Source organism: Spinacia oleracea, chromosome 1 (assembly GCF_020520425.1).
Source record: "Spinacia oleracea cultivar Varoflay chromosome 1, BTI_SOV_V1, whole genome shotgun sequence".
NCBI lineage: Eukaryota > Viridiplantae > Streptophyta > Magnoliopsida > Caryophyllales > Amaranthaceae > Spinacia > Spinacia oleracea.
In genome coordinates, this window is record NC_079487.1 from 105586055 (window position 1) to 105610226 (window position 24172).

At 38.4% G+C, this 24172-nt stretch overlaps 1 protein-coding gene and 1 long non-coding RNA gene across 15 annotated transcripts; one reads left to right on the forward strand and one right to left on the reverse strand.

The window, feature by feature from the left end:
- Window positions 1–3579: 3579 nt before the first annotated feature.
- LOC130469322 (uncharacterized) lies at window positions 3580–23292 on the reverse strand. Of its 14 annotated transcripts, none has more exons than XM_056838497.1 (18): window positions 22834–23292; window positions 20917–21000; window positions 18023–18068; window positions 17845–17938; window positions 13049–13187; window positions 12390–12464; window positions 11462–11541; window positions 10884–10932; window positions 10534–10648; window positions 9838–9986; window positions 7047–7323; window positions 6860–6962; window positions 6654–6781; window positions 6495–6573; window positions 6303–6414; window positions 5434–5609; window positions 5232–5352; window positions 3580–4784 (listed from the first exon to the last, which is right to left on the reverse strand). In XM_056838497.1, exons 8-18 carry the CDS (start codon window positions 10902–10904, stop codon window positions 3957–3959), a joined length of 2109 nt encoding a protein of 702 aa, XP_056694475.1. In that variant the 5' UTR covers window positions 10905–10932; window positions 11462–11541; window positions 12390–12464; window positions 13049–13187; window positions 17845–17938; window positions 18023–18068; window positions 20917–21000; window positions 22834–23292; the 3' UTR covers window positions 3580–3956. The 14 variants fall into 14 exon arrangements, 11 of the variants coding, with proteins under 11 accessions (XP_056694475.1, XP_056694466.1, XP_056694482.1 ...); XM_056838488.1 differs by having other exon boundaries at window positions 18023–18093; XM_056838504.1 differs by having other exon boundaries at window positions 18047–18068; window positions 22694–23292.
- Window positions 4735–6075, forward strand: LOC130469338 (uncharacterized). Its single transcript, XR_008929830.1, has 2 exons — window positions 4735–5346; window positions 5429–6075. It is a non-coding gene; the product is annotated as an uncharacterized lncRNA (long non-coding RNA).
- Window positions 23293–24172: the final 880 nt, after the last annotated feature.

Here is a 24172-nt window from a genome sequence, read left to right on the forward strand (position 1 = left end):
TTAAAATTAATGTTGAGATTCCTCTGAAACTAAAAGAAAAATTAGTCAAAATTGTGCAACTACTAAAAAACATTGATAGTATTATTATAAAATTATTATATTATTAATATGCTTGCAACAACATAAATATTTTAAATATGTTAATGCAAAGGATTTCCATATAACTTGTATATAAAATTTCGTGCAAATTTAACATTTTGGTATGTAAACTGTGCATCACACTTTATGATTGGGTGAGTTTGGTTTTAGGTTGGGATGACGAAGAAGATAGACATAGATGCATGATTGACTAATATTCACTAATAAATAGAGATTTGGTATTGATGAGCGGGTTTAAGGATATCATGTACCCAACTAGGTGATGGAGCGAGTTTAAATTTACTAGATTTGAAAACACTCACTGAATCCTAATTATGTATGTCACTTTTTAAATAATTTTATCAACATTTCAATTTTAATAACCCATAATAAATTTATGTCAATATATTCTAAAGTTAGCTGAAAAATAAAGTATATTATCTATCAAATATAGGGATGTTAGATTGTTAGCGAGACGAGTTTTTTTGGAGATCCCCTGCGGATCCTTCCCATGGCCGAGCGGGGATGGAAGAAAGTTTGGTGGGTGATGTGATTAAAAAATGTATTCCACGCGGGTAATGAGGCAGTGATGCATTTTAGATTGGACATTTCTTCCTTGATTATCCTTCAACTAATCCATTATAAATATATCAACATTATTTTACTACTCCTTTTTATTCCAATTTAACCGTCACACTTTCTTTTTTCGAGCGCCCAATTTAATTTTCATACTTCTTTTATGACATGAATTCACTAATACATTACATCTCTCTTCTCACTATCAAAAAATAAGGTCTCACTTATTCCCTCATTCAATTAAAATACTTTTGTGTTTAAATATTACAGATAAGCTAAAATCTACTTATCTTATAAAACTCCGTGAAAACTTAATGTGACGATTAAATTGGGACTGATAGAATACTATCCTACACATTATGTAGAGTAACATTTTGTTTATTTACTCAATAGGAGTCTAGGGGGAGGGTTTGAGGCGAGTGTGGATATGTGGATAAGTGGTGGAGCAGGGATGGACGAGATCCGGGGAACAAGTTGGAGCCATGATTTTGTATCATCCGAAGAAACAAAATATACCAAAAAGTTTGATTTTTACCCCTCGAGACCGGGATTGAGAGGGGTGACTATCGTTTCTATCACTGGTGGCTCGGATGAAGTTGGAATTTTTTAGGCGGGCACGATGTAAAGGGCGCGCCCCACCTCAAAGTCATCTCTAGCTAAATAAAGTAAATGGTGGGGTATTGGGGTTATGTGTTAAGTGGTCGGATAATGAGGCAACTGAGACGAGTATTGAGTAGATATGAAAAAAAAATTGACACAAGTGACAAATGAGGATGAATATAATTTTGTCCACGCACCCTTTTTTGTTTTATTTTTTTAATAAATAAGACACCGAATAAGGGAATAACGAAATTATCCGTCATTAATTAGCAGAATATCTATAACCTCTATTTTAATGATTATTGTCTACCACTATAGTTTATATTTCACATAAATTTATATTTAGATTACAAACCGTGCATCGCACGGGTACTATACTAGTTTCTTGCTAAATTGTATAATTTATATTCCCTTACGTAATATTCATTTAAAGTATTTATAATCCATTTCCTCGTTATTTCTTGGATATATTTGCATATATTGAAGAATTTTTACCGATAGTTGAATTCTTTATGAGTTTTATTTTTCGATTATAAACCATTATTATTATTATTATTATGTAAGGAAATGTGGCAACTTTACAGAAATACCAAGTAAAATAGAAGCAAATATATAAGGGTCGGGCAAAGGATGAATAAATAAAACTAAATGAAGTCAAAGAAGCTTGTGAGAATACTGTCAAAAATCACATTGTGTTATCTAATACTTCCTCCGTTCCTCAAAGGATGCATCATTTCTATTTTCACGTATCCCAACATGTTTCTTTGATCATTAATATCTCTAATTGCGTGTAAGTAAAAATTATAAAAAATTGATATTTGGTATCGTTACATTGATACGAATTTAACAAGATCTCACTTGACTATGTTTGTTTTTATATAATGTGAAAGAATAATTGTCAAAGTTAGTTAATGAATAGAGTCCAAAAGTGAAATGATGCATCTATTGCGGAACGGAGGAAGTAAGAAACAAAGGAAGTATAACATTGTGTTTAGAACAAATGAATAAGTCATATAGAAATCTAAATTTTTGATTTTTTTGAGAATTATGTATAAATTTTTCTCCTTAGGTAATTTTTATGTTTGACATGCACATATTGGTTCTAATTTAGATGTCCATGATCTGGATAGATCTGTTATAATTTGGACATATTGGTTCTGACCTAGCCCTTTTTTTTTACCTATATAGATTGCTTAGGTCTGGATATATTGATTATGATATGGACATGATAAAGATAGATCGTTTATAATCTAGATATGATCAAAACATAATGACTAAGCTCTTGTCTGATCAAATTTGATATAAAAATAAGAAATAACATACTAAAATAAGGTCAAATAAACAATGCCTAATTAAATCCTTTAATGAAAAAGCCATATACCTGTACATGAAATATGAATGTTTGAAAAAAAATAGAACTACGTTCAAAGTTATCCTTATCATATTGAACCATCTCAATGACACATTTAGACTTAGCAACTTAATCAATTTTTATTTTGAATTAGTTTATTAATTGTATAGTATTTGTTTTAAAGTATGAAAACACTTGTTTCACTAGTATGTTTTAGTATTATTTTTCTTTAAAATAATAAAATTGTATGTGAAAGGTGTTTTTTTATTTTTTTATAAAAATACACAAGCAAAATATAAGGGCATGAGAGGAATAAATAAATTTATCAGTACTACTTGTATAACGCCGTGTTCGACTAAACTATACACATGTTTCTAATTTTGAAATTTTGGAATATTCCCAACGGAATTTTTTTTTTATAATTATTTTTAATTAGTTTAGTCTTGTATTAAAAAAATTCAATGCATATACTTTTTGAATAATTATTTTACTAGAAACTAATATAATACAAAATTAAATTGTTTAATTTTTTATTTTCCTTTCCTATTTTCTTTCTACTCACGTTTTATTTTTATTTTCTTTTCCTATAACAACAATTTAAAGGATATCTTAACTTGAAATTAGCTACCTTTCAAGAGTCGCTCAAATTAAATTCACATTTTCTCATTTTTTTAAAAACTAAATATTCACAATATTCCATTATCATCCACAATCCCCAACTTTTCTTTGAACTAGTTGTTGGACCGCGCGCTACCGCGCGCGGTCCCCCAAGATATTAGAATCGGTTTGGTATATTTAATTAGCGTGCTTCAAACAATTGCAAATGGTAAAAGATGACACAAACAATCACGAAGTTATGGAACCGTACGAATTGGCGACCATCATAATTTTGTCTATGGAAGAGAGATACAAAGTACTCGTGCAAATTAGAACATAAGGTACTCGGCATAGTGCCCGAGTTATAATGGAATATAGATACAAAGCACTCGTGCAAATTAGAATATAAGGTACTCGGCATAGTGCCCGAGTTAGAATAGAACAAGAGTTCTTATGTTTATATTACAAAATATGTAAGGGGTTCTAGATAGTGAGGCTTCATTCCCACCTTCTATACGATCGCAACAGAAGCTATTTCTGTTGGCATGAAGTGTAGGACTCGTTGATTCCAGGCTAAGTAGAGACTACCTATATCTTACAAGTTTCCAAGGTAGATCAACTACAATACTAATTATTTTACAAGACATTAATCTTAGCTAAGCAAAAGGGTGGATGACTGATTGACTTGAATTACATACCAGAGGATCTGGCTTCTTCATCCTAAGCAAAAGGGACAACTAATGATGCACTTGAATTACTTACCAGAGGAGTCATCCTCCTCTTCGTCTGATTGTCTTGCAATACTCCCCTGTGCAGCATGGAGCTCAGCTATGAATTCCTGCTTCAGTTTCTTTTGAGGAATGGCTCCTTGCTCTGGCTGCTTCCCAGTAACCATTGCTTGCTCAGGGTTCTTCCTACGAAGTGTTGGTTGTTCAAGCTGCTGCCTAGCAATTGTTGCTTGTGCAAGCACCTGGCTGGCACTCGGACCCTGTTCAGCCTGCTGATCAGCAAAGTGATGCTCAACATTTTCTGCTTGGGCCTGCTTCAGTTTCTTTTGAGGAATGGCTCCTTGCTCTGGCTGCTTCCCAGTAACCATTGCTTGCTCAGGGTTCTTCCTACGAAGCGTTGGTTGTTCAAGCTGCTGCCTAGCAATCGTTGCTTGTGCAAGCACCTGGCTGGCACTCGGACCCTGTTCAGCCTGCTGATCAGCAAAGCGATGCTCAACATTTTCTGCTTGGGCCTGCTTCAGTTTCTTTTGAGGAATGGCTCCTTGCTCTGGCTGCTTCCCAGTAACCATTGCTTGCTCAGGGTTCTTCCTACGAAGCGTTGGTTGTTCAAGCTGCTGCCTAGCAATCGTTGCTTGTGCAAGCACCTGGCTGGCACTCGGACCCTGTTCAGCCTGCTGATCAGCAAAGTGATGCTCAACATTTTCTGCTTGGGCCTCCCCAGATTCCAAATCAATCGATTTCAAGCACCATTCAAGCACGCCGTTCTTTGAAAGACCCATTGTTGGACCGACTTCCAGCAGAAAGTGGTTGGACTTGAGCATTTCCTGGAGCTGTTCAAAGGTCGCTGCATCATTCTGGAAACACAGGTGTTTGTTAAGCTTAGGAAACGTTTTCCAGCCTATGTATGGTAGAAGAAACAACTGACACCGAAGGATTAATAAAGGCAACACAAACTGCAATAAGCTCCTAATTTCATATGCAAGTATATGGCTGATTGTTTAATAAGTTATCTACCTACTAAGTTTTTGATAGTCCACTGTAAGAATTTAAATGTCATCAGGGAAGTGTGTATAACAAGTTCGAATGCCCTTTGTGTGGTCTCTGTTTGTCTTTCATTTCTTATGTAATTTGCAGTTTTAACCTGATAAATTTAAAGTTGATTTTTTACAGTGGTCGCCTAATTTTATAACAATGTGCAGTGTTGCGTTCTTTTCTTTCTAAATTTGTATATGTGTACATTCTAATGGGTTTTGCAACATTCTTCCATGGTTGACTTGTTAGTCTAAGGGAGATAGGCTTACGCTGTTCTTCATCCTGAACGTGTCTGCAGCCGTCATCCTGAACAACTTTTCAGAATCTTCAGTGAACGAGGTGCATTCCATTGTGCCAGTCCCATCAGATGCCACGAAATTGTAGGTAATCCTGCAATGATCATTTGCAAAAGTGTGACACAGCATTACATGTATTCGTCTGTAACAAAGCATTCTAAAGTTTGCAGCTTACTTTGGAGTAGACACGGTATCTGCCTTACATCTGGTGCAAGTGTAGGATGTCCCTGCTGGAATGTCTCCACGCCGTCCACAAGCAGAGCACCCCAGGTATGCATTGATCGTGCTCATTTGAGGGTTGGGTATTGTAACCCTGAGCCAATGGCGTTGCTCTTGCAAGGTGTTGTAAGGCTAGGGAAAAAATCCGACAGGTTCACAAGTCAGGCACACTTCTTTATATTCTGAAGTGCATCTACATTACCGGAACAATAAGACATACATTATTTGTGTATCACTTTTTCGCATATGAGTGTGGGTTTCCAACAGGTTTAAGCTCAGTTACCCCGGGCCACTTTCTTGAGGCCGTCACTTTTTCGCATATGATCGCTTTATTATGAAGCAACATTATAACAGCTCTAATCAGACAAAAACTACCTGTGTATTCTGTTCTCACTGAATGTAAAGTTAGCGTAGTTGATTGGATGGTATTTTGTCGTTACTTAGTTTAGCAGTTATGCAATGCAATATAGTTTAGGTTATGCAATGCAATGTAAACACAATGATGATGTTGTAGCAGTCCTTAAATTCCCTATCTATTTTTAGTAGCTATGCAACGCAATTTAGTTTAGGCTATGTAATATCTTTGATGTTCCTTCCATTATCCGTTTTTTTTTTCTTTTTACTGACATTTTTTCCTTACTTAGCTTAGCTTAGCTTAGCAGTTATGCAATGCAAACATAGTCCAACACTGATATGGCAGCCTAGAAATATTAGTTTTTTGTTGTTGGGAATATGAAATCATCTGAGATTATTGTGTCATTGACTGGAGTTTTAATAATTGTAGACGATAATCAAGGTACATAGGACAAAAGCAAAGGTTTATACCCTTTTTAGCTTCAGGGAGTCCAGTGTGATGATCACCTTCTCTTTCGTAGGGTTCCTGACATCCAATACCCTTGCTTGCCTGTCACTCAGCCAGTCGGTGCGATTTTTGACCCTACAAAACATATCGAGGTTAGTTGCCAGGTATTTTATGTTGTGTTTTTAAAGGATAAGGAATGACATGTGCTGTCTTACCATTCCCTCAATGCGTCTGCTCTTTCTCCTTTTGGATCAGTAATGATTCTAGTAGACATGGTGGAACCAAGGGAAAATCCTGTACATTTCGCAGCGTCTTTTGTAAGATAATTGAAACTGTGTATTCAGACACTAATGGAGGATTAAGGTAATCAAAACCTTTATGAAAGCTGCCTCTCAAAGCCGTGAATCCAAAAACAGTGAACTGTTCTGCCCATGAGGAGAGCGGTTTGCAATGTTCTCCAGTCAGCTCGTTCCAAACAGTAATTGTGATTGGCTGCTCATTGCTGCAAAAGTGGCGAAGGTTTGGCACTGATGATTAAAGCGCAAGATGTTTAGATTTTTAAATAGAGTATGAGTCGTACCTATGGTCTGTCACCACAATTTCACGAACTAAGTATTCGCGTTGTTCAAATCCAGTGACTTTCCGTGCTTCTTCTTCGAGGTATAGAACAACAGCAACAATATCTGCAAATAAAAGGAGCATAGAAATAAGTATTGGCGCATGTGTATAGTATCACAACATAGTAGGGAAGAGGGTAGGTTCTTTACCAAATCTGTCAGTTGGATCATACACTCTTGGGATGGTGGCTAGGCATTGGTATTCCGGTAATACTGGCCCTGACTCAGCATTCATTCGTTGGATTACCGCCTGTGAGCCAAAGCTCATCTGGTATCCAAGCAGACCGTATTTCGCGTCTTTGGCTTTCCAATATTCATCGCTGGCTTTAATCGTAGCATTAGCTATCTCATAACTCCCTAAGTGTTCAATAGCTTCCTTGTAGACATCAATTTGATTTCCAAAAAGTGCAGCACGCATTCGATTTCCCTGCATAAAGCAATAGCATACAACAGCTTAAATAAGTAACTACCACCAGTACATGTGTGCATATTTGATAAATAAAACCGTAACTATACATGGTCAACAATATGGGAGCATAAGGCAACGGGTTTAGGCAGAACTGAATCCTTTCTAGATAGCAGCTATGCATTGGGAATGAAGCAACAGAAGAAAGCCTAACACCTGTGGGGGAACATTGATGTATAGGACTGACATAGAAAACATGCATTTTGGGAATAGCTGATTCTGGTCAATATTACATTTAAATCACTAATCTGGGTGGCCTAAAACTGCTGATTTTACTGCATAAATCAGACTGATACACATGGCATCCAACCTTATTCATGGTTGGGCCTCCCTGCCCTCCACTGTGTGAATAGATAAAGCTCACCAATGACTTTGCATCATAATTTAATATAAACTAACAACTGTATGGGCATACTCCCCTATAAAAAGCAACCTTCTCCAACTCACTCTCTCACCTATCCTCTATTCAGGTATACTGTTTTCTGAAGGGAAATAAATCCCTATTCACCTAAAAGCCTCAAAACTAAACGCTCCTCAAATGGCAAGTGATGTGAAGATCGAGTCGTCTGTTGTACCCTTTGGTACACAACATATCATGTTCAGCATGCTTAGATGGTGTATGAATACCTGGATACTTACAGAAATATCACAATTAACATGAATGTTCTGATGTATTGTCGATACTAAGTACCATGGTCTGATGTATTGTCGATACTAACACGACATACAGTTAAATTACCAGGCCATGTGTAGGTTTGATGAGATGAAGGTTTATGAAACTGAGGGTTGACACCACGAATGTCTGGTTCGGTTGGTTGTCCCCCCAGGGTATGCGCCTTCAGAATTACAAACCACCTAAGGACCAGCACTATATGAGCAACAAGAGGTAACCGCTGGACAGCTCTATTATGAGCCTGTCCTGGTTGCATTGGTTGCCCTGTGGCTGGCCCTCCCCGGGCACAGGCTTGATCAGACCGTCCGTCATGTCTTGCCCCCATAATGTATAGAGAGCTACCTTCGATCCAATGTATCCTAATGTTAGACCTATTAATGAAGCAGTGTTATTCATGTCCCCTAAATTTGCAAGTGTTGTATGTATTTATCTATTTGCTTTTACATTATAGTTTTATGCCTTATGACGGTGCTATTCCGTTAACTTATTTAAGGTATCTATTAATGCTAAATAAGTTAACGGAATAGCATCTTCAATAGCAAGCCATATGCAAAAAACACAAACAGGCCAAGGAAATAAGACTATACCAGATTTTTTTTTAAAAACAGCAGTTGCATGCATACAATTCGATATAAAACATTGATGATTAAAGAGTTATTACCAGAAACCTAATTCCAGTGGTGACCACGTGCGACTAAATATGCAGTCGTATCCAGGAAATCCAATAATTTGATAGATGACGTACGCTGGCCAGCAGTTCTTATGTTTTTTGAAGAGTAAGAAGGTAGGATGTTTATGTTTTTCAACTAAGTGTAAGGAGTTCATATGTTTTTTAAAGAGAGAGGAGGTACAACTTTACGAGTTATTCTTCTGAATGGACAACTAAGTGAAAGGAGTTCCAGAAATTCTAATCGTTTATTATGGAACGAGGTAAATAGAATAGGTAGATATTCTAATCATTGATTACGGAATGAAAAATTCTAATCACTGGACGGTATTTATAATGGGAACTCTAATCACTGGACGGTATTTATAATGGGAAAAATTCTAATCACTGGACGGTATTTATAATGGGAAAAATTCTAATCACTGGACGGTATTACGGAATGAAAAATTCTAATCACTGGACGATGCTACTATGTTAACGTATCTAACGTATCTATCAATACTAAATAAGTTAACAGAATGGCAGCGTGAATAGGAAACCATATGCATAGACCACAAACAGGGAAGGAAATGAGAGTACACCAGGGGAAAAAAATGTAAACATAGCAGTTGCATGCATACAATTCGACATAAAACATGTATGATTACAGAGTAACATGGAACCCCATATACCTATTCGGGAAATCATTATTGTTTACAGGAAAAAAAAACTCCTGGACGATATTCATAATGTAAACTCTTTTTCAGATCTGAAGTGGCTGTGATACTCATATTTGTTATACTACTATGTGTTCAACATTTCCAGGTTGACAGATTAGCAGGGATTTCCTTTTTCCCAATATATTATGTGTTGACAGATTATTAGCATTCTAGTACTGAGTGTGTAAAGGAGATATTAGGAATTTCCTTTTTAAAAAATTACTATGTGTTGACAGATTCAGAGGAAAAATCAACACCAACTGCTGCTTGAGAAATAAGCAGCATCTTAGAACTAACTCTAAAAGATAGAACACTCAGTAGGCAACTAAAAGTCAGCAGCTTAGTAAAGGCATGGGGACAAAACAGATGGAAATAAACTTGGCAGAGAACATGTAAGCAAGCATGAAAAAAAGGGAAACGAAATGAAACAATTATACCTTGTCATCTTCCATCACAAGTCCTTGGAATAGGATTCCCTTTGAAGGAGAGTTCCTTTCCGGTCCTTTCTCTACGACCTTGACCTTAACCTTGTAGCCCTTGCTTTTTTCGGTTAGCTGATCCAGATACACGCGTTCAGGCTTCATTTCTTAGAGTTTGTACACATGGTAAGAAAAAGAAATATGATTAATCCCACAGAAATAATCATGAATTCTGTTTTAGCTAACATAACAACATCATCTTATTTTGTAACTGTGTAACTTTGAATTATCAATTATGCAGAGAATACAAAGAAAAGAAATATGATTAATCCCACAGAAATAATCATGAATTCTGTTTTAGCTAACATAACAACATCATCTTTTTTTGTAACTGTATAACTTTGAATTATCAGTTATGCAGAGAATACAAACCTAGTAAAACAAATCTATATTCAATTGGCAGGCATTTGAAAAACAATAATGCAAACATTTATGATCTTATACATCAAAGCAAAATAATCATGAATTCTGTTTTAGCTAACATAACAACATCATCTTTTTTGTAACTGTATAACTTTGAATTATCAGTTATGCAGAGAATACAAACCTAGTAAAACAAATCTATATTCAATTGGCAGGCATTTGAAAAACAATAATGCAAACATTTATGATCTTATACATCAAAGCAATAAATTCCATTTGATTTGGTCATACCTGACAAACTGCAGATTCTGATTGTGGAGAGGAAGCTGTAAAATTCTGCGTAGGTTGTAAAAGATTGGGACTGAATAGAGGGTGCTACATCTTCATATATAGAGGGAAGGAAAACCTGTGGTTCAAAAGAAAGGCACAGCAGTAAGCAAAGAGGCATGGGCAAAACAGCAAATCAACTATTCAGAATAGTGTTTTATTGTCCTTGTAGCAGGTGAAGGCTTGTATTACCATGTCCTAACACTATTTAAACCATACTTTGCTATGTAAAAACGTGTTGCCTTAAACTTTAAGAGGGAAATCTTTACCACGTACAGCTGATTTTAAGGACTACAATATAAAAGGATACATACCTCTCTAATGGGTATGACCATGTACTGTGGTCTGCTGGTTTTTTATTTCCTGAGAAAAAAACAAACACCTTTGGAAGAGGCTGAAGTATTAATAACATTATATAATGTTAGGCTGGAAAAATTAGTGGGAAGTATTAATATCATGATGAAAGTTTAGTGCTTCATAGATTTCTGCGAGATTTTTTATTTAAAGGGTTACGGAACATCCTATATTACGGTGAGCAACATCTGTAGAACCATGATGGTTACATTCGTATAACCAGTTTCCGAGTGTATATTTCAAAAGAAGTTAGTAATAGATAAGTTGCAAGCGTCTAAAGTGATATTCTCAAGCTAAGTTGACAGGGGAAAAAACGCCTTAATTAGGAATACTCGAGTAGGGAAGTGGGTAAAAGTGGTGATACAAAACCGGCTCGATTAGGAAACTTGCTAAAATTGGTGGTTAACCTTTTGAAGATTGACCAAGAGAACGGCTACATTTAATAGGATGCTTACTATACAGAAACAAATGCATGTTCACGACATTATAACAGTTTAGAACACAAATCTCAAAACCAAATTCAGCAGTCTATTCTTACAACTTGATCGCACTAAATTATGCATACACCATTGGAACTGTGGGCAAAATGAGGGGATACGTCATGAACCTCGCTCATACCTGCAAGCAACGACAGTCTAACTTTCAGTTTACATTTGGTTCACTCTCAAAATAAAGAAGGATGAGGTTTTTTTATGTTCACATGTAGTTCATATTACTTTGAAACAAGAATCCAATGACAGTCCGTATTATTTCGTTGTAGTGTTTTGATTCTCTGTAATGCACTGTACTGCTTGAATTAGACAAGTGTGCACTTTATTTTCTTTCACCTGGAAGTGGTGATTAATATGTCTCACCTACAATGGATGTGTTAAGTAAGCTACAATATGAATGTATTTCATAATACCGGTTTAATCAGCAAACGTGTGCAATTTGGTTGTTCTGAATCTGAACTACAATGACCAAACAGGCAAGCAAAAGAGCCCACATAAATCTAAGCGGGCTGGTTATAAATACTAATATCCTACAGAAAGAACCTTTGACAACAGTTACTGGAACCCGGGGTCTGTGCACAAAAAAAGGAGGTTATCTCTGGTGTACAAGCTATAATTCTGTTAAGCATAGCAGGAAGATACTAATTGAAAGTACTCTGTCAGGATATGCATTTCTATTTTGGAAAACCAAAAAGGAGAAGGATTAACGAAGAGGGAGCAACACAGAAAAATATAGAATCTCTTTGGCTATTATAATAACTCCATGTTAAAGTTTAAGGACTTGCATTTAAACGACCTAATAACACTGGTTTTAGTGTCACCCAATCGCTTGAGCTTAGGTGCTTTAATAATGAGAGTAGAACACAAAGGGACTCACAAAATACTACCAAAATAGCACATATGCAAACGTGTTTATCAGTTAGCTACTTCCAATGTGCAAGTTGATATTTAAGCAGATGGGTGTAATGAACTTACAGAAAGAATAATATGAGGTTGTATGAGCTATCAGAGCCCTCACTTGGCATATATGAACACCAAAAATTTCTTGATCTGCATCAAAACAAAGCTTAAAGCTTAGTATTAGAGGATGGACATCTACCTGGCACATTATTTGGCATGACACCATTGGATCATAGGTACAAAATCCGGAATAAAGGGACACACCAGGTTTCCAATGTGTCTATGAGTTTTTGCCAGTTTTTGAGAGAAGAGCTAGTCAAAATTTGAATTAAATAAACCAAACAGTTAAGTCTATTAGGAATCAGAAGGAAACCGAGAATTATAATTTCAACTCCTATATATGATGCGCACAGCAAAACAGTGTGTATTAACTGCTAGCAGTTGAATGGAAGAACAAATAAGAGCATGTATATATATACTTGACGATAGCAACATTGAAATGCGGGGTGAATACTTTTGAAAGATCCTATGCCAAACTTGTTCAATTTCTTGTAGCTAAAAGTTTTCTGTCTCTATACATAAGCTAGCCTTATTGACTGGTGAAAATAAGGGGTGATGCTAGATTACTTAGTCGCACTAAAACAACGAATGTTCACCAAAGATGTATTCAATTAAAATAAATCAGAATCAAAGGCAGCAAAGTAAGGGCATACAGAACTGAAGAGGGTATATACCTTATTTATCATTTCCTCTGCAACAGGAACCTGTAGATGACATTAGAATGCATGTGCTTGCATGATTTTCTACACAGGTGGGCTGTTTTTCACGGGCATATTTGCAGCACAAACCAAAAGGCACAAAAAGGAGCAACAACTGCATGGCATGAACATGTTTGGTTACAGTAAGCCGTACAAGAATAATAACAAAGCAAGCTGTAAATGCACAATCAGGAAGCAGATAAAAAGGTTTGTGATAGATTACCTGTATATCATATGATACCGGCTAATCTGAGCACATCATAAGAGATGACATTTCTAACATGGTGCTCAGGTTGGTGTCCCGGAGATTGTTTTGAAACAACTTTGACGTTACATGCTTTTCTAGCACGAGACAATGCCACATAAAGCTGACCATGGGAGAAACACGGCTGGGGAAGATAGATGGAGACTTGGCTTAGTGTTTGCCCTTGTGACTTGTTTATCGTCATTGCAAAGCTTAGTTTTATAGGGAATTGTTTCCTCTGAAATTGGAAAGGATAATTGGAAGATGCAGACGGCCGAAGCCTAATTCGGGGTATAAAAACATGGCTTCCGCTGTGCTGCCCAGTCGTGATCATGCATTCAATCAGATTCGGGTAGAAATTCTTGCATATCATACGTGTCCCATTGCACAGGCCAGACGAAGGCAGGATATTGCGAAGCAGAAGAACTGGACAATTTTTCTTCAAGACGAGCTTGTATGGGCTCATTCCACCTGGGCAGAGGGTGTGTATAAATTCAGGAGGATAGATCGCGCTATTATCATCAAGAACTGTATCAAAACTCCTGTACATAACAGATTCTCCAGGGAATTTGTCTATCAGGGTAGCATTGATATCATCAACATCTTCATTCAGGGGGGTCAGTATAGCCGTTGTTGTGAAATTGCCTGGGGTGGACCTGCAAACATCTACCTCGGGAAATGCAATTGCAGTCAGTTCGGCAATAGGATCAGAAGCGACCTCAGATGGGTGTACTATCTGCATTGGCAATTGCACAAGGTCATTCTCGCCGGTTTGCAGCTCACCATTTCCAAGAGAAAGCAAAAACGCAGAAAAGTAGGGATCTTCTCTTGCCCGAACATTTTCAGTGAGATTGAACCTAATGAACCGAGGCCAAAGAACAGAACTCACTAAGCTAGCAGCAACAGCTTCTCGCTGTGTTTTGCGGGGTAGGACGGGCAGGACCTGACGGAAGTCGCCACCAAAAACCACAAGCTTGCCACCAAAAAGGGTATTCTCATCACACAAGTCTCGTAGAAGCATGTCTAATGACTCAACATTTTCTTTCCTTGCCATTGAAGCTTCGTCCCAAATAATCAACGATGTCTCTTTTAGTAAACATGCAAGACTGCCCTGTTTAGGAACATCGCAAGCAAGGGAAGCATCAGAATCTATCGGTATTTTAAACCGAGAGTGAGCAGTCCTCCCAGAAGGTATATTTGATGCTGCAATTCCAGATGTCGCAGTTGGTAGGACAATCTTGTTCATCAAACGAACCTCTGCATAGAGAGCATTGTATAGGAAGGTTTTACCTGTTCCTCCGGGCCCGTCTATGAAGAATGCACCAGGTTTCCCTTTAAGAACGTGGTCAATAATGCTGTCAAATGCCTCCTGCTGTGCTTGGTTTAATGTGTTACGGGCATCAATACAGTCCCGAGGTATCGGTGCATCAAGTGCATCGATAATGTCTTTTGTTCGCCTGAACTCTTCATCTTGAAAATCATTTAAATGTTGTAGGCCAAAGTCTCTAAATGATTTCCCCATTGCTTCAAGAGATTGCTCAACAGATCTAACAGTGAGCTCCCTTGACCTGCTATCAGAACTCGGATACTGGTGCCTATAATCTTCAGAGAGAGCGTCGTAGTATTTTAACCAAAGGGCATTGGGGTCACTTGGCTGGCAGAAGATCAGCACTGTTGAAAAGAGCTGTCGGAATGCAGTCGGCATTTGCACTTCACACGCTTCAGCTAAGCACAAGTCGACAGCGTTGTCTTCCTCTAGCAATTTCAGCCGCAGAGCTGTCTCCTGAAAAGTGGCACACTTATATCCATCAACAGTTCGGAGATGATCAAAGGATCGCGGGCTATCCACATGCATCAGTAATAATCTGAGGAAGTAACGTTCCCCTTCAGCAGGTGCTACAAAAGTGAGCCTGCCAACAACAACGGTCTTGTTGCTTCTTTTTTTCCATTCTTTACCCTCCCACTTATAATGCTCTGGAAATTCTGCATATGTATAGCCCGTTCCATCAGGTGTGGCAGCATTCATCCTAAAGAATTCTGTAAGTTGAGTTCGAGATCTTTTATCATTTAAAATGATCTCGTCTAAATTCTCATGAGGCATTACCTGGATTGTCTGCAAGTTAGGCAGATGTATTTGCAGAGGCAACACCGATGGAAACATCTCAAACAGATCGAACCCGAAAATTCTCCATGCTGCCTCACACGGGGAAACCCACCTCCCAGCCTGGTACTGTTGTATCTCATCAACAATAGCAGTGCTACCATCCTGCACGTTGAATGAGATCCTGTCATGGCCCTTGTACACATATTTGTACAGGTATTTGACTGCCATTATGGTCGAACAAACCTCAACGTTTAAGTGGCAATCAAAAAGTGATGATAGGTACGGGTTATACGGAATAACTGACCTGTTATCCATATTAACCCTGCGAATACAAACACTTTCTCCAGTATCTATCCTTTTATAAAGTGGGTATCCATCGCTGCTGTTAGTTGTCTCGGCAGCAAATTTTTTCGGATATCCATACTTGCAGTGCCCCTCATTACCTTTCCGTTTCATGCACGCACAATCAGGGTTCAGTTGTCCACATGGGCCATGCATCATGTGTTGAAGAACAATCTTCCTCAAGTGAGGGTTGGCAAGAGGAGGGATCTCAGCAGAAACAAACTTATCAAAGTCAGCAGGGCTTCTAATCTTAGAATTGGGTTTAAGGATAACAAGGAAATGAGCGTGCGGCAACCCCCGTTTCTGGAACTCAACAACATATATCATAGCAGCAACTTCACCAAATATTTTTTTTTTCATGATATGGTGTTTTAGCGCTATCAGTTTAGCACGGAAAATCCTTGAAACTAAATCTGGCCGGTTTTGTGCCTCCTCTCCGACAGCCAACTCTTGTTTAATCTCTGGCCAATTAGGATTGCACGTCATTGTAAGGAACAAATCAGGCTTCCCATACTTCTTAACTAAGGACATCGCATTCAAATACCTCTTTTTCATATCCCTAGGCCCCCCCAGAAAACTTGGTGGTAACACAACTCGATGCCCCACATTAGCTGCACTGTTTTCACCGCTCTCGACAGTGTCGAGTATACCTTGGTACAAATCTGCCCTGATAGTTTGCTGGTTCTTTCGGAAAAAGTCCAAGCGAGTGTTTTCAATCTTCACGTACATGTCAACAATGTACTGTTGGAAGCACCTCCCTGCCCTTAGCAGCATGTTACAAGGGCGTATCTGAAGCCTATAAGCATAATACTCTCTGCAAGAGATATGCTTAGCTGATCCTTCCCGACCTTGATGAGCAACTGGTAAGCAAAACAATAGGCCATATGTTATTACAGATGCAAAAGAGATATGCTAAAAAAAGAATGTAGCCATGGGTAGAACAGAGTAAATGAAATTAGTAAGGCATACGGTTATCTTCTTGAGCCAAGAAGTCTTCAACAGTGTGGACAGCACACGATAAGACAGGATCCTGATGAGTGGCAAGCTGTTGTTGCCCACCCGTTGACATCTTTTTAAGCCCTTGATGCCATCCACAATCTCCAAATGGAAATAAGAGCGGATACTGAAGTGCATCATAACAACCATAATAATGCATTATTCTATGGGAACTGTTTGATTTTCCGGAAACCAATATATGTGGACTTCTACTTGTACTGGAAGATGTGCTTTCAGACCAAATGACTGCAACTTCATCGGATGTAGGAGCGTTATAGACATTCTGATTTAGCACAGTGTTTTTGTTAAGTAAAATCTGGGTATCTTCATGGACCTCCATTTCTTGTAAGGATCTAAAAAATCTAGCATATGGGTTTCTTTGCATGACATTCATTAGGATAGCGATAATTTCTGGCTTTAATTCTGGGAAACAGCCTACCCGATTTTCAGCCTCGTGTTGGCCATCATAAAAGTATAGTTGCAAATATTTAGGGTTGTCATTAGTGGGAAGCAAATTAGGGAGATAGTGATATATTTGCCCATGTAGCTTAAATACATATATGCCTTTTTCGGTCTTCGAACTTAAGTCCCCCCCAAGGGAGCTAAAAGCAAATAGATTATTGTAAAGCCGTGCATATGTTCTGAAATGCACAGCATCACTGTCTCGGGAATCAAATAGCTTTACAAGCTCATCTGGGTATGCATTGGAAGCTAGTTTAATTTCTCCATTGCCGCAACAAAAGTGCAGCGACTCAAATTGGAACTTCTTTGCAGAACATTTTGGGCAATATTCAGGTGGAGATAGTGCAAGAGGTGCAGCCGGTAATGGCTGTCCAATCACTGCAGCAGGCACCTCTGGTTCACAGGGTATACATATTAGCGATGGATATTTAACCAGGTGTTAATAATTAAGATGATTTAAGGACATGTTTAAAAGTACTTGGTGGTTTTGGCCTAGTATTCTTTGCCCTCGGTTTCTTGGGTGGTTGTGTTCTAACCTCAGGCAACTCACTGTAAAACAACGAATAAGCCTGTTTATAAACATGCAAAGTAACTATGGAACATGGCTTTGTTATATACCATTACCTGCATGAACCTGTAGGCTCAGCCATGGCCTGCACACTCCTCATGCGCTTGCTGCATCTTGGACGGCTTACATACGAACTACTCAAGAATTGATCTATGTTTAACAGAATTCATAGCAGGCTATGTGTAAGACACTTAATAAAAAAAACCACACGCATGAAAAGGCGGAGGAACTTACTCATCACATAAGTTGGCACGCTACCTATTTCCAAATGTTCAGTTCCCTGCACAAACCATCAGCTGTTTAATCTGCAAACACAAAATAAGCTAAGTCGACAAACAAAGGCACAAAGAACACGCTGTGTACAAAACGAACAACACAAGTGAGAGCCTCTCCTCAACCAAAACCCAACATTCAATAACTGTGAACACAACCTACAGACCTGAATAGACATACATGTTAGTCTGGTGTGTCCACCAACTTACATTTACATATCAAACAACCCTAGGTAAATTTAGAATGCAATTAACAACAAGAAACATGAGCAGGAGGCAGCATCAGGGAAGTGAGACACGATACATCAAGGAAAGGGAAAAGCACTGTAAAGCAGGATACAAAGAAGAGTGCTCCAAAACAAACTGAATTTCATTTAAACATAAGGATTCAATACAAAGTTGACTGCTATTAAAAGCATACATATGATCGCCATATACGACGAACCAGAATTTCTAAACATAGCACCATTACAACTTGAACTACCTAACAAGCTTGACAGCTAACAAAAGAGAAACTGTATGGCGATACAGCAAGAGGGAACCAAAAGAGAACCATCACCCCTAATATTACATATACAAGCCACCTAAATTATAGGAATACATCTAGGCTTGTCCCATCAAAAGAGGAGGCAGTTTCACGAAACAGAGCACGGTGTGCTCACACCCCAAAGGTTGAACTATTTCGGTAGGTTAAACAGTCTTCCGGCGTTTGAACACAGTGTCAAGTTCAGGTGGAACAAAGAAGACCGGGGTTGCAGAAGTAGAACCAGGAACAGATGGCCTGACAAAAGAGGGTCTGGACATGCGCTTTTTGGGGGGGAGAGGAGCAGTAATCATAGAGGGTATCTGAAATGGACAACCACGGGGAGTCAAGCAGTCTTGCTCAATCACAAGGGCGCTAGGCTGAATAGTTTCTTTAACCCCGGACATGCGCTCCCTCACAGTCGAGCAACTTTCTTGTTCAAGAGAATACACAACAGCAGCGTATTTCCCAGACCCATAGTTCGCGTCTACAAGTTCAAAAGCATAGAGGCGCATCAAGCAATAGATGGCCTTCTTTGCTACACTTTGCTTAGCATCCTCAAGAGTCTCTGTATAATCCCCAACAACAGACTCCATAGCATTACTCTTGTGCGGACTTGTGAATGTCAACCAACAAACCCAAGTGTGAGGCCCAAACTGGAGATGCTCAATAGGAGCAAGCAAGACTTGAGTCTGGGCAACCACGGTGCGCAATACTCCTATATAATCCAGACGCACGTGTTTCACAGAAACTCGAATGTCCATACAATGATGTTCTGGAGGCAGGACCTGTGGATGTCCGCTTTCAATACCCTCTAACTCAACTCTCTTGAGACGATACAACCTCGCACATCTTTCAAGGGCCCTATTGCTAGCAGAAGTAAAATCCTCAACAACAACATCATATTTTTTTATAAGGCTACGGACAGCCTTCTCAGCAGCTCTCTCGCAAGACTCCTCCAGTGTAGGAGCTTCTCCGCCAATGTACACATAAGCAATTGCACTCGTTCCCGGCCTCACCGCCACGCAAACATTATTTTTATCTATATCTAACATATCGTACATTGGCTTTGGAAAGTGCAAGCACTCTACAACCTGCCTCAAAAGAGGCTGAAAAGGAATACGGATTTGTGCGGGCGGCACTGCCATAACCTGTGATGGGAAAAGGCTAAATTAAGGGGATTTTAGGCACATAAGCAAGCAAACAGTCTGAGACTGGGCACGTATATGGTTAGGCACACCGAGCAAAGCAAGAAGTACAAGAACTCGCTGTTGGACTTAAAATCAGGATTGCAGATGACCATGAAAAATGAACAAGGCAATTAGCTTGTTAGCCCACTGTACAACTGCTCTACAGGCAGCAACAAAAACTAAAACACTCAAATGTTGGCTAACCACCCTAGCACAAACCTAGACCTAACACTGGATTTTTTAAAATATTGGGATGTAAGTGTATGATAAACATAAAGGGGGGAAACCTTGCTGGGCTCACCACTATTAGCTGTGTGTACGTGTTGTCAGTTAGGACCAATTGAAAAAGGTGAGTCGGTTCCAAAAGACTTAGGTTCTCGTTAACTCTTGTAGCCAACCACACTATAGGTCACAGTCTGATTCAAGTAAGCACACTATAGGTAGCTATTCAGTCAGGCAGACTACATGGAGACAGTGACTCCGTCAGCCATACTTACTTATAGTATTAGGATTCGATTGATATTGAGCTATCCTATATGTTTGGGATTTTAGTGGCACTGTATATCCAGGGACAGTTGAACTCTCTTCAGTGTGTAAACCTTAAACACTACCAACAAACACACAATACACGATACTCCATCTATATTACGACTAAACATACCAATAGCAACAGATTGATACCCCGAATCACCCCGTAGTAATTAGTGCGTGACTGCTGAAAATTGCAATGCTATGTTAACTTCCACCCAATTGTCCCATTTCAGTATGCTATCACAACAAGCCAAAGACAAATATATAATCAGGTCAATGGACAAAACATCACCACACACATGGATGCACACCTAGGGCTTACACTATAAGCATAAAAGGATAAGGCTAGAGGGCGGTTGAAGGGTTGACTACCTCTAATGTTGTGACCCAAATATTACAGGGAAAAAGAGGAATCTCGGACGGAAATGAATGCTTTGGTAACCCCCAAGAGAGTTAATAAACCAGCAGGCAATGGCAAAACATGTATATGCATACAACTAAGCAACAAGAACACAATCTATTCAAACCAACGCTGCCTGTATTGCAGGCCAGGACGGAAAAACTATAATAACCGGCACAATGAACAGCAGGCAGAATAGTTCGGGCACTCACCTAACGCACTCAAGAGGCAAAGCAAGGATAGCCGGAAACACTCGGAACCAAACCGAGCAATGATGCTTGCAACACCTGTCCTGCCTATGCAACAACAGACAAGAACAAATGACTAAATTAGTTGTCCCCAGATAAAAACACGGATCCAAAATGCAAAACTTAGACAGTAACAAACGGCAGTTACACATCAGTTTACGTAAATTAGCTAGCTAACTACTCTATCAAATATATGCCAAACAACAACTGGATAAAACATGCCTAATTACAAAAATTGGAAACAGAGGCACGTGTTCGCTCCAAACTACACTGATAAAAATTAGCATCAAAGGGAAGTTATGCATAGACAAAATAGTTCTATATTGTGTATGTGCGCACACACACACACAAGTGACAGGGAAAAAGTGCAGTAAAAGGCAACACGACGACCTAGCCAACACAAAGACCATGTTACAGCATTGAACCTCGAAATTCAGGGACGTTACCAATAAAGACGGCAAACTGAATTAGGGATCTCAATGCATAAACATCTCAATATTTCATCACAGCTTAGGGATATGACTACATAACTACCTTAGTGCATAATGATCCTCATCTTGTATTATATAGAAACTTGTGTTAACTGAAAGAATGGCACCCCAGAAGAACGGACAATAAATTTACAAGTATGTGCACAGAGTATACAAAATAACACTAAACAAATGGGGAAAAAACGGATGTTCTTTTTTAAAAACACCAGCAAAGGACCAAGGAGTGCACATTCAGTATTCACCGATACATGTCCATAGATCGTAGGAGGATTTCCGTCAAGGGTAGACAAAATTTCTGGTAGATCATATGGCCTGGGATTTTAAATAGGCAGATTACATTAGATTGACAACAAACGAGCATCAAGAAGCAACATTACAACCACTCTAATTATGTGAGTTAACATGAACACATAGCTAATCTTAACCTTGTTATTAGTATGAGTAATAAAAGGGAGCAAAGCTGATTGCACCACCTTTCCAAACAAAGGAAAACAACTGGTAAAAGGGAGCAAAGTTGATTGCACTACCTTTCCAAACAAAGTAAAACAACCGGTGAAGCAAAACCCTAAAAAGGAAAGAGAACCCCCCTCCCTTTATATATAGGTGTCTACTTTTGGAAACCAGCAGTTCTAGAAATTGGAAAAAGGACAACTGATAAAGCCCTCTAACACACACAGCCACAAAAAAAGGGATAATAAAAAAAGGCAGCATGGTGTGATTTTGAGTACAAGGAAGGTTGTACTATCCCAGGAAAAGAGGGATGTGCACAAGCCGAACCCAAGAGTAAGGGGAAGGTTGTACTATCCCAGGAAAAAGAGGGATGTGCACAAGTTGAACCCAAAAAACAGGGTTGTCTTAGAAATCTAAGTGTGAAGCTAAAACACCATAAGTAATACTGTAGAGTATGAATTAACATGTAATGAAGAGGATTAATTCCAGAACCCAAAATCAAGAGAAAAAGGATTAATGCACCACAGTTAAGGGGAGAAAACACCACAGTTAACACTCCAACCTACGAATGAACATGTAATCAAGAGAATTAATGGAAGCAACAAAAAATAACATAAGGCTGAAGATGATTAATGCACCAGAATCAACAATTTACAGATGCAATCGAAAAAGAGGTAAATTGCAAAAGAAAACCCCCAAAATTACTCTGAATCAACAATTTCCAGATTCAAGATTTAATCGAAAAAACCCTAAATCGCAAAAAAAACTCAAAATTAGTAGATGATAAATATAGAACATACCTGTTAACAACCTATCAAGTTGTTAATCAAACCACCATCCTAACCAGTAACCAAAGGCGGAAAGATTTCAAGCATGTGGGAAGCAATGAACTATTTACCAATCGAATGATCATCTAGGAATGAAGGTTTGCCTAACTAACCAATTCAATTGCGTCAGGTAATGAATTCAATGCTTCCCACAGGCTGGAAGAGTTCCGATCGTCGTAGAAGAATAGCGCCGCCGCACAAGATAAGACGAACTGCGAAGAAGCAACAAGCTGGATCAAAGGGAGCAAAGCGAAGAAGGAGACACAGGTGGAGAAGGTGAGGCAAAAGGGGAAACAGAGGAGAGAAAAATGGAAGGAAGAAACAGAAAGAAAAGAGAACCGCCAGAAAAGAGAAACAGAAAGAAAAAAGAAAGCAGGAAATAAAGAAGGAAAAATAAAGAAAGGAAAAGGAATTTGGGAAAATGCTTGAATCAAGGTTTGAACCTTGGGTGGCTTAGCAAATAGCATAGAGCAAACAAAGGGAAGGGATGTAGGGAAAATTCCTTATGAATAGTGAAAATCAAGGATATAAGACTCATAACACTATGCATAAGCATAGTGTTTCCATCCCACACATTTTAAAGGTTTGGGATTGTGCTGCAATTCATGGCAACTGCATCCACCCCTTTTATATTCCCACAATCCCATCAACAAAATCCCTAAATCGACATTTATAAATTTCTTCCTACCTTCAAATTCAATTCATTTTTCTAGAAAAATATCTACATAAGCCAAATCAACTGGATCTCCTCCCTTTATGCTTTAACTAAGCAATAGTTTGATTCTGGACCTCATCCGTTTTTTGGTCAACCAATGATTACCATGGTCTGCGAGCAGCTCCGCCAGGCTACCTAATAGCTAGTTGTCCCATGCCTTAATCAGGGTCATACCGTCCACTGTCGTCACTTCAACCCAGGAAGAAAAACATCGTCTAATCCTTGAGGATGTGGTAATACGTCTAAGAAATTATTCCATCGAACGTACCGCTTAATAAAAAAAGAAAAGGCGAGTAAGCAAATAGGAATTACCATACTTGTATAAATAAAATATGATATTTTGGGTTGTTATTTTGTGATAATAATTACCAAAAACTGAATTGTAATTTACTAGTATTAATAGTTCTTTTCCCACATAGATGAAATCTCAAGGTACAACCCATAGACCCAATTTCTATAGATTTAATTGTTGCATAATTTGATTTATAGTCGTGTTTGGTAATCATAGTTTAGAGTTTAGCCAATTACTTTTGCATTACCGGTTAACTCCGTATGTGATATTATTAATCATCTAATGAGCATAATATGCACAAGAATATTGACAAAAAAACGGAGGTAAAAATATCTATTACTATATACTAAAAGAACACCAGGAATGACACGTGTCAATTCCTGGTGCGATTTTTCCCGCCAAAACCACTTTCTTAAAAAAGTGTATTTGTTTGATTTTATATTTA